The 12,120-nt window shown below is 39.7% G+C and overlaps 1 protein-coding gene across 2 annotated transcripts in view; it reads right to left on the reverse strand.

Annotated features, from left to right (window-relative positions):
• ATP9B (ATPase phospholipid transporting 9B (putative)) overlaps positions 1-12,120 on the reverse strand; it is a 478,099-nt gene that overhangs the window by 373,896 nt on the left and 92,083 nt on the right. For both annotated transcript variants that reach the window (XM_073566404.1, XM_073566400.1), the window contains exons 5-6: positions 8,133-8,241; positions 4,262-4,320 (exon numbers count right to left, since the gene is read on the reverse strand). In XM_073566404.1, coding sequence (XP_073422505.1) covers positions 4,262-4,320; positions 8,133-8,241 — 168 coding nt within the window. The remainder of the gene's footprint in view (positions 1-4,261; positions 4,321-8,132; positions 8,242-12,120) is intronic.

Here is a 12,120-nt window from a genome sequence, read left to right on the forward strand (position 1 = left end):
ACGATTAGATTTTCATAGGCACTAAACATCACATCAATCAATCAATAAATTTAGACATAAATTTACTTACTGTCGATTAAGTAAGAGAAGCATCAGATTTGGTGACAGTGTACAACAGAGGTCAAATGTATTGGCTTTATTTGCTAGCTATAGTTAGAAGATGATACAGAATATCATTCTATTTTTTCACCTGCACATTGCCACCTAAAGCAGCCCTAATAATGTGCCAAGCAGAAAGTCATCATTCTTCAAAGATTTCAACAAATTAGATATCTTATACCATGTAATAGAAACCATATGTAAGTCGGCTATGTACTATTAACTTTCTTTTTACCAGTAATTAGGATGCTATTATTCAATTAATAAAAGTGTGCACGCTATTAAAATAATTTCTCTCTCCTCTTACATATTTCTCTCCTACTATAGGAGAGAGAAATGATGTCCCCCAAGCCCTCTCTCATCCTCCCGTACCTCTGCTATTCCCCGGGCCCTCCTGCTCCGTCCCTCTGCCTTCTCTTCCTGCGCATTGTGCCCGCAGAGATCTGCTGGCCAACTCCCGGGAACAGCAGGGATTTTTTTTCCTATTAGTGCATTTTGAGCACGTGATATTCCCGATCACCGTGATCAAAAGGCAATAATTAAAGTCATCCCCTTAGTCATTTTTTTTATTTCTTCCATTTTTTGCCGATAGGGTTGGGCTTTGAGATAGGGTTGGAGTTTGTTCAAAAGTAAAAAAATAAAAAAAAAAACGATGACGATATGACGAGTGTTTAGCACAAGTGCTCACTACTCATGTTTGCATTGGGTGCTCAGGTACGCAGAGTATGGCTCAGTGCTTGAGTAACATGCTCAAGTCCCCGCCCCACAAGTTTCACAGCTGTCAGACAGCCCAAAAGGAAGTGCAGGGATTGCCTGCCATACAAGGGAAATATAAAAAGAGAGAAGCCAGCGCTTAACATCTAACTGTATTCAATATGAGACATTTGGCAAAATATTGATCAATAAACTGAGCCACCCCGCCGCACCAAGGCAATCTCATGTGGGGGGTCCTACGCTACATTTTTATTATTCACTGTGCCATTTATCTGCACTTGTTTCATCTGGCTGCATGGGAGCGATTCAGACATGTTTCAGGTACATTTGTAATAGATATGGTCTTGCTTTTAAAATATTCAGGAGGCCGTAATGGCACAGTGAGTAATACAAAATGCAGAGTAGGACCCCCCACATGAGATTGCCTTGGCGCGGCGGCTCAATGTATTGATCAATATTTTGCCAAATGTCTCATTTTGATTACAGTTAGATGTCAATATGTGCATTGCACTTCATGTTATGCGTTCTGACCATCGGCAGCACTGGATTCTCTCTTTTTATATTTGCATACAAGGGAAATCCCTGTATGTTATTTTTGGGTGTCTAACAGCCGCAAAACATGCGGGGCAAGGACTCTGGCATGTCACTTGAGCACCCGCGATACTCGGTGCATACTCAATGCAAATTCGAGTTTCGAGCACTTGCGATCATCACTAATGAAGACATATGAAGACCTAATGTTAGCAAATTCTGTGTAGTACCTTTGGGTTCAAAATCCTCACTATACCCCTGGATAAAATCCTTGAGGAGTGTAGTTTCCAAAATGGAGTCACTTATTGGGGCTTTCTTGCTGTTTGGGCACCTTAGGGGCCCTGCAAATGTGCCATGGTGCCTGTAATCTATTTCAGCTAATTTGTGTTCCAAAATTCAAATATTGCCCAGTCCGTTCTGAGCCCTGCCATTTGTCCAGATAGAACTTTTTGATTACATGGGGGGTATTGGCACTTCTTAAGAAAGTGGGTAACAATGGGGTCCACTTTTTGGTGTTACCTCTTGCAAAAATGAGAAATTTGGGACTAAAGCCAAGGTTTTAGAGGAAACATTATATATTTTTTTTTTTTCATTCTAATTTTCACTATTTCCTGTGTAGCAATCGAAGGGTTTAAAAATTTCCCAACAATAGTGTTTGAGGGGTGCGGGTTTTAAAATGGCCTCACCTTTGTGGCGTTTCCAATATATGGGCCCCTCAAAGTCCATTTAAATCTGCATAGGTCCCTAAAAAAATGTTTTGTATATTTGTGGAAAACATGAGAAATTGCTACTACACTTTTAACCCCTCTAACATCCTAACAAAAAAAAATTATGTTTCAAAAATGATGGCGATGTAAAAGTAAACATATGGGAAATGTTACACTGTGTTACCAAGGTTTTGTCCCTCGGACAATTTTGAGTGCTCCTGATAGATTTTTTTCATGCTGATTTCAGAAATGACTTCAGATTTTTCCTATCACGTAAAGTTTTTGAGAAATGATACGAAACATTATAATATTCTGTTACATTCTAAAAACTCATATGAACTTTTTCTGAAACAGTATATTTTGAATTTTCCACTGAAATAACATAAATCGCTGATCTACACATATGCAAGCACTTATTATGCGAATTCCGTGCAGGCGCAGTGAATCATTCGGCTGACCGTGTACGGAGCATACCACATCTCCTGGGCAGGGGAGGAATCAAAAGACAATACTGACATACTTAGAGCATGGCTGAATGGATCACGACCTTCAATGTCGTTCACTGTCCAAATTATATGGAGAGAGCAGAGAGATGATAATAATAATCTTTATTTTTATATAGCGCTAACATATTCCGCAGCGCTTTACAGTTTGCACACATTATCATCACTGTCCCTGATGGGGCTCACAATATAAATTCCGTATCAGTATTGTATTTGAAATGTGGGAGGAAACCGGAGTACCCGGAGGAAACCCACACAAACCCTTGCAGATCTTGTCCTTGGTGGGATTCGAACCCAGAACTCCAGCGCTGCAAGGCTGCAGTGCTATCCACTGAGCCACCGTGCTGCCCAGATCATGGTACAGATTGCTACTTCTACCTTACAAATGTAAAAGGATATTCAGCAAAGAACAAGAAATCAATAGAAGATCCTAATCTTCCTTCAGCCATAAGACCAGTGCCATACGATGAAAGTCTTCGTGTTCCAAACCCCCCCAAAGTATGGACAATGGAGGACAACGAAGATGAACTAACAATGTCAGTGGAAAATGAAACTGCTACAGACCCAGACTTTGAGCCTTCTACATCTAATCCACATCTGCTAAGACAAGCTGATCTGAGAGATTTGGTCAGAGATTTGAAATTATCAAAGAGGCAGGCAGAATTATTGGGATCAAGGCTACAAGAACGGAATCTCTTATTACCAGGAACAAGAGTTTCTGTTTGTGATGGTCTTTTGCAAGGAGCTGAACAAGTGACATGGAGAGCCTTTAAAGATGTGACCATCAACTTCCTTGGCAACAGCAGGGCACAGAACTTTGAACAATTCATGGACAACACGCTCACAGCATATCATTTCATGAAATGCAATATGTCACTAAAAATGCTTTTTCTACATTCTCAATTGGACTTTTTTCCAGCCAATCTTGGTGCCGTTAGTGATGGACATGGTGAAAGATTTCACCAACACATTGCGCTGATGGAGAAAAGGTACCAGGGAAAGTGGAGTATGTCAATGCTGACTGACTATTGCTGGAATCTTATTCGAGAAGCATCTGACATGGATTATAAACAAAAGATGTCTGCAAAACACTTTCGAACAATTGCTTTTGCTATTGAAATCAATGCACATGTATGTAGTGTCTCGGACGTCATAATGTAAACTATAAACTGTTGTTTTGTTAAAGACTTTGTGACACAGACTTTTAGAGCACATATTCGTGTTTAGCATATCAAAATCTATAAGATACAATCACATTTTCTCAGGGGACAAGAACTTCCCTGAAATGTGTTGTGCAGTGTTATTTATTAATTATTTTGTGTGGTATAACTAACCGATTTAAGGGCATAAAAATTAAAAGTTTAGAAATTATAAATTTTTCAAATCTGTAACATTTTCGATATTTTCATAAATATATGCAAGTCATATCAACGAAAATGTACCACTACCATAAAGTACAATATGTCACAAAAAACAACCTCAGAATCAGTGGGATCCATTGAAGAGTTCCAGAGTTATTACCTCATAAAGTGACAGTGGTCAAAATTGTAACATTTGGCTTGGTCAGGAAGGTTAAGCTGACTCAGTAATTTCACTGCTAATCCAGGCAAACGTTAAGTTATGTGTGTATACAGTATACAGGGGTTATGTACAACTGTTTATAACAAGCAATTATATATGATGTGGTATGCAATAGGCAATTGTTACCTTTTCTACAATGATTAGGTCTCCAACTTGAATATCTGAACTTTTCACTTGCACTTTACCTACAATAAAAATAATATTAGTCTTTTTGGTTTGTTTTATCCAGACAGATTAGAAGAAATGAAAAAAGTAATATTTAAAAACATGGAGACATAAATGAACATAATGGGCACACATATAAGTTAGGCGATTGTCATTAAGTTACCCAGTGTGGTCTATTAATCATTGTTTGGGGCCCCAAAAACTGCATCTTATTGTGTCTGGACAAAGACAGACATGTTTCCAGGTGCGGTAACAATAGTAGGACTGTAAGAAATTATGGCCGGCATTCCTATGGGTCAATATGACCGGCCTTGTCAGAGGGTCACTGTGGCCAGCAATGAAATGGGTCAGTGACATGATAATTGATTACTGTCACGGATCACTGTGGCTTGCAATGTGACAAGGCACTGTGGTAGACATTATGGCATATCATTGTGGCTGATACCAATAAATTGCAAAAGGACATTGGAATTCCCCAAATTCAGGCTTCTGTATTCAAAGTTCCATACAACATGTCTGTTTTTATGGAGCTTTAGATATAAAAGCCTGAGTTTGGAAAATGCGTATGTTTTGCAATTTTTTGAATTCTGGAGACTGGTAGAAACTAACTAGTAAGAACAATCTGCTGAACTATAAGGGAAACCCAAGGTTTATTTGTGCTGATTGCAATCGGAAATGGAGTTTTGTGGTTGAGACCTGAATAAAACCCATGAACTAAGTGTCATGATCCAGGACGGGGTTTCGCTTTGGCCCGTCCAGGTCTGATTGGGGGCTAATTATTCCGCCTCTCCCTGGCAGAGGGCGGCTATTTAATGCTCACTGGACCTAGGTCCGGTGTCAGTTATACTCCTGCCCTCGGCTGAGTTAGTTGACCTTGTGCGTACGTGTGCCTTGTGCCTGATATCTTGCTTGCTTGTGATTTGGTTCTGTCTCTGTTACAAGTTCTGCCTGTCCCTCTTGTACTGCGCTACCTCTCGTGTATAACTCTCTGCTTGTGACCCGACTTCTCTCTGCTCGTCCCCTTGGTACCACGTCGCCCTCTAGTGTATGACCTTTGGCTTTGTCTGACCTCCCGTCTGTTTACCCCTTCTGTACCTCGCTGTCCGTACTGTGAACGACCTCCGTTTTGTCTGACTCCGAGTTTGCTGTCTTCTGTGAAAGCAGGACGCTAAGCCCTGCCCCCTTGCAGTCACATGACCGTAGGTCCCGTGCTGGTTTGCTAAACTTCATCACTAAGGTCCTGTGCACCTATACTTTCTGGCTATTCTGCTCCCCAGGGGTCCCTACAGTGCGGGTGAGTCCCTGCTCAGCGGAGGCTGTACGCAGGCGCTGTCAGGATCCTGATACTAAGTACAGCAATTGTAAAAGGCTTCTAACGTTCTCTTCTTAATTATTGGCACGCCTTATGGTCTGGTATATAGTACGGCTTCTGGATTTCTGAAACTCCACTCGTTACTTTACATTTAGGCTATGTCCTGGTAACATCCCAAATTATCCAGAACTTCATTCAAAAAAGTTTTTATATTGACAAAGGGTAGAATAATCTAAACCTTACTAAATTGACTGATGTTTCATAGACTTCTAATGGTTACATCAAGTTGCGCCGCACATGTTGTCTACAGAATAATTTGAAAATTGAGATATAAGTGAAGATCAGAAGGCTCCCAGCAGTAAAACTAATCTGAACACAAAAGAAAACAAGATAACTAGAGAACAGAGTTTATATGTTGTTTCATTTTGTATGTCTATAAAGTCATCTACTTTGGGAAGCACTAGTGCTGCTGGTGCATGGAAAAGCAAGATATCCATGATGCACTTTAGAAAAAAAGCCATCTTTCCTCCATAAGAGAATTTTATGTACAGCTGAGACACTTGCTCAGGTTACTTAATGAAGCATTTGGATTGTATTCACCCTCTGTCTAAGATGAGCTGACAATTCAGAAACCAGTATAGGGTAAGAAATGCATCAATATACAGTGTATTGAAAAAGTATTCATCCCGCTTGGTTTTTACCTATTTTGTTACATTACAACCTGGCTTTACATATTTTGTGTGCAATGCATCAGCACTAAGTAGTCTAAGTTGGTGAAGTGAGAAAAATATAGGAATAAATCAAATTTATGGGATCAAATAACTAAATATTGGCATGTGCATGTGTATTTACTCTTTTTTGCTATGAAGCCCCTAAAAATTTCTGGTGCAAGCAATTACCTCCACCAGTCACATGATTAGTGAAAGGAAGTCCACCTGTGTGCAATCTAAGTGTCATATGGTAGGTCAGGATATACACACCTTTTTTGAAAGGCCACAGAGGCTGCAACACCATTAAGCAGAAAGCCCCACTAACCAAACAACACCATGAAGACCAAGGAGATCTCCAAACAAGTCAGGGACAAGGTTGTTGAGTGGAACAAGTCAGAGTTGGGTTATAAAAAAAAATCCCAATCTCTTATGATCCCCCCGGAGCACCACCAAATCAATTATCATCAAATGGAAAAATCATGCTACCACAACAAATCTGCCAAGAGAGGGCCTCTCACCAAAACTCTCAGCCCGGGCATGGAAGGCATTAATCAGAGAGGCAGCACAGAGACCAAAGTGAAGCCTGAAGGAGCTGCAAGGTCCCCAGAGACTGGAGTATCTGTCCATATGATCACAATAAACCATACACTCTATAGAGGTGGCCTTTATGGAAGAGTGGGCAGAAAAAAAGCCTTTACTGTAATTACACACAAAAATTGTAAGACTTGTTTTGAGGTTGCCAAAAGACAAGCGAGAGACTCCGCAAATGTTTGGAAGAAGGTGCTGTGGTCAGATGAGACCAAAATTGAACTTTTTGGCCACTAAGGTAAACTATGACTGGCTCCAAATGAACACAGCTCATCACCTCAAGTGCACCATCCCCACAGTGAAACATGGTGGTGGCAGCATCATGCTGTGGGGATGTTTTTCAGCAGCAGGGACAGGGAAAATGGTAAAGGGGAAGAAGGATATTGCAAAATTCCTGAGTAATACCTGTTTCAGTCTGTCAGTGATTTGAGACTGGGACGGAGATTCATCTTCCAACAAGACAATGACCCAAAGCATACTGCTAAAGCAACACAAGTGTTTTAAGGGGAAATTTGCAAATGTTTTAGAGTGGCCTAGTCAAAGCCCAGACCTTAATCCAATTGAGAAGCTGTGGTCAGACTTGAAGATTGCTGTTCACCAGAGGAAAACATCCAACTTGAAAGAACTGGAACAGTTTTGCCTTGAGGAATAGTCAAAAAAAAACCCAGTGGCAAGATGCGGAAAGCTCATAGAGACTTATCCAAAGTGACTTGCAGCTGTAATTGTCACTAAACAAGGCTATACAAAGTATTGACTTAAGGGGGGTGAATAGTAATGCACACTGAAGCTTTCAGTTATTTTGCCCTATTTGTTGTTTGCTTCCCCAAAAGAGAAACCCAAATATTCACAGTTGTAGGCATGTTCTTTAAATGAACTGACGAAAACCTTCAAAAAAGTGACATTCCAGGTTGTGAAGTAGCAAACACTAAAAATGCAAAGGGGATGAATACTTTAGCAAGCCACTGTATACCTTACTGTGTGTCATATTTAGCATGTGTATATGTCTTACTGCCACAGAGGAAAGCACAGGTCTATCCAGAAAGCAGCCTGGTGTACTCATCAGTCAGCTCCATTTAGCTAATGCATCCACTTGATGTACAGTAAATTAAATGCCTGCATAAGACAGCACCTATAAAATCTAATTGTTTTAGACTGTAAAAAGTTTACAGCAGATATGTGACGATGGCATAAGCAGAAAATGAAGTGATATTTATTTACTAACCTCTAATGGTAAGCTTGCTATATAATTGGGAATTCATTTCTTTGTCTCGTTTAAACCTTCGATATTCATCCGTTGCTTCTCTTACCATTGTTACAGCCAGAACAAACCCCTACAAATAAACACAGTGCTAATTCTTAACATATAAATAAAAATACATACATAGCTATACAATGATATATTATCCTCCTAATAACCAGACCTTAAAGTGACTTGTTAACCTTTTGTTTGTTTTTTTCATTTTTTTCCCCTTTCCACCCCACTTTTCAGCAGTCATAGCTTTTTTCTTTATTTCCCCAACATGGAAGAATGAGGCTTTCCTTTGTGCAGGACAAATTATATTATTTTTAAAACACAGTTTGGTATTCTATATAAATTAATTACAATGTCATTTACATAATTTTTGAGAAGAAAATACACAAAATAGCAATTTTTTATTTAGTTTTACATATTTTTTGTTCACATTTCACATCAAATAACCCGTTGAATGAACTCCAGGTTATTAATGTAGAGTGGATACCTAATAGGGGTTGAGTTTTTAGGATTTTTTTTTATTATATCTACAGTACTGGTCAAAAGTTTGGACATACCTTTTCAGGCAGAGGTTTTCCTTGTTCTTATTCAAATGTGCACACTGCAGATTCAGACTAATGGCAGCAAAACCACAAAACAGCACGTATGGAAACAAAGCGTAAAGAAACACATGAACCTCAGAAACCTTAAAGTATACCCCCTTTTATTCTGATGTCCAGACTTTTTACCAGAACAGTATGAAAGAAGAAGTATTTTGAATGGAAAAAAATAAGATTGCATTTTGGATAACTACCTACCGGTATCTCTCAGCATTGAGGACACCATTGATTCTAACTAAATCACCAACTCCATTTGCTGAAGTGCAGCCCAAAACGTGCAAGGAACCTCCACCGTACTTCAATGTTGCCTGCAGACATTTATTACTGCACCGCACTTCAGCCCTTGGTGACATACTGCTTTCTATTAAGCCAAATATATTACATTTTGACTCATCAGTCCAGAGAACCTGCTGCCATTATACTGTGCCCCAATTCCTATATATTATGCATAGGTGAGTCGCCTGGCCTTCTTTACATGTCAAAGGAATGGCTTTTTGGCAACAATTCTTCAATGAAGTCTACTTCTGGGTGTAGTTAGGGTCCCACTTGTTTTTGCCAATTCTGAGTTGATGACACACTGGATATGTTCTAAAATCAAAGGGAATTAAGCATAATGTGTCTTTCATCTGATGTACTAAGTTTCCTTGATCAACCACTGCGTCTACAGTCCAGAATTTTGACCATTTCTTGGTGCTTTTTCAAAAGAGCTTAAATACCACATCTTGAAAGTCTAGTCTGCTTTGAAATCTTTGCCTGGGAGAGACCTTGCTGATGCATTATAACTATCTTGTGTCCTGTTGCTTGGCTTAGTTTTACCATGGAGTATAATCTGTGACATGAAATTAGAACAAAGAGTCCGGGAAGTGATGTGGCTCCAAGTCCTGATTTCAATATCATCGAGTTTGCCTGTGACTACATGAAAAAACAGAAGGATTTCCGCAAAACTACATCCACAGAAGAGCTGTGGTTAATTCACACACAGTACTGAGCCTAATTTTAGGCAGTTGTGGAAAAATAGTTTAAAAATACAGACATGTTAATCATTTATTTTTATTACGAACATAAATGGAAAGTGTATGAGCAAAAGAGAAATGGAAATCAAATCATTATTTGGTGCGACCACCTTCAGAACAGTATCAAAGCATCAATACTTCTAGTTACACTTGCACACAGTTTTTGAAGAAACTAAGTAGGGAGGTTGTTTCAAACATCTTGGAGAATTAACCACAGATCATCTGTGGATGTAGGCTTGCTTAAATTCTTCTGCCTTCTTCATGAAATCCCACATACGACTCGATGATGTTGAGATCACTGCTCTGTGAGGCCATATCATCACCTCTAGGACTCTTTGTTCTTTTTTACGCTGAAGATAGTTCTTAATGACATTGGCTGTATTTTAGAGGTTGTTGTGTTGGTACAAAATAAATTTGTAGCCTTTCATCAATTAGACTTCTCCCTGTCAGTATAGCATAATAGATAAATATATGTCTGTATATCTCACTAATGAGGACAACAATAAATGGCCAACACACGAAGTTAGCTGAAACTTTGGGGCTAAAAGTAATTTTTGCAATTTTAGGTCATTAAAAATATTGCACAGTTTGGCTTTTATAATATTTGCACATTCAACTTTTATCCGGTCTGTGGTCATAAGTCACTTAAAAGGAGCTCAACATAAGACAGATAAAAGAGTTACCGTTCAAATCAGTTCACTAATGGAGAGCAAACTGAACAAAATGTCTTAATGAAGCTCAAGTACAAAAATGATTTTCAGACAAGAACACATGCATTTACACAACAAAAAATGTTGCCAAAGGGTGGAAATCCCCTTTAAACGGGATGTCCAGTAAAAACAAGTCATCACCTATCTAGCTGGCTTACCGGTGAGTGTCAAACTGCTGTACAGATTGACTGATCCAGGATTTTTTATCCCCGACAAAGAACTTTCATCACTTATAAAATGGCTCAACGGGTCAGACTTCCGACTGTAGCTCCATTAATTTTCTAAGGGGCAGCCAGAAAAAGCCGAGCACAGAGCAAAAGTGCCCCATATGAATTAATTACACTACTGTAGTAGAAGCACAGTACAGTTCTATTCTAATAAGAATAAAAAGGTACCCATTCTGCCCATTGCTCTGGGTACCAATGATGAGACCACCGCAGATCATCACAGACCAGTGGATATATGATAAATTGCTTTCACTGGACAACCCCTTTAATTGTACAGTTAAGCATACACACATCATTTATAACATGTCAAACCCCTGATAGGTGCAGTAAATAACATTAATGATCTACTTAGAATGATACCTGGGAAGGGTGGGATATACCCTGCAAGTGAACAGTCAGCTGAAAGCAGGAAAGGTGGGCAATCATAAGAATCTAATCAACTTTGGGATTTGTAGGATGTGCTAGAAAAAAAGAAGTCTAATCTTTGAAGGCCTCATCGTGCAACATGAAAACATGGCTAAAAGGAGTTGTCCACTTTATATTTATTTTTACAAATATGTTGGGGTCCTGATTTTATAGTACTGACTGTAAGTATTACAGGCCCAGTGCCAATTTCTTCTTTAGTGGAAAGGTCGTACTCTTGTTTTCACAGACTGAACAGTTTGATCCTACCTGCCCGAGAGAGCTATCATTTTAGGTCAGGGTCCCAGCAGAGGAGGTCGCCTTCTCATTGGCTGTTGGGCTCACATGAATTAGCCAATTTAAGCACTAAGTAGAACCTTCATTTTTTAACTTATTTTCCATAGCAGTAATGCAATCTTAATTTCATATAATCACTGTCTGCATACTATAGCGTTTCAGAGTGAAGCTTTATCAGTCTATCAGGAAGAGTGCTCTAATAAGTGACGGAGGAACCTGCAATATTTATATAACCGTAAGTGCCACAAAATCATTCCCCAAACACTCTGCTAAAATAAAGATAAAGCAGACAATTTATCTAACTCCTTAGGGCCCTGTCACACATAGCGACTCACCAGCGATCCCGACAACGATATCAACTTGTCAGGATCGCTGGTGAGTCGCTACATGATCGCTGGTGAGCTGTCAAACAGACAGCTTCACCAGTGATCAGCACCAGCGACGCCGTTGTGTACTTTAGTAACCAGCGCGCTGATGCAGGGAGCTGGTAACTAAGGTACACATCGGGTTTCAAAGGGGCGTGCGTCACTAAGAAACCCAATCTGTACCTTGGTTACCAGCTCCCTGCATCAGCGCGCTGGTAACTAAGATACACATCGGGTTTCTAAGCACCGCCCGGTGCTTAGAAACCCTGCGTTTACCTTAGTTACCAGCACGCTGATCGCTGATCTCCCGCCTGTCACACGCAGCGATGCGTGCTGGCCAGCGGG

The sequence above is a fragment of the Dendrobates tinctorius genome, unplaced genomic scaffold, assembly GCF_039654945.1.
Source record: "Dendrobates tinctorius isolate UK_male_01 unplaced genomic scaffold, ASM3965494v1 ptg000004l, whole genome shotgun sequence".
Classification (NCBI taxonomy): domain Eukaryota; kingdom Metazoa; phylum Chordata; class Amphibia; order Anura; family Dendrobatidae; genus Dendrobates; species Dendrobates tinctorius.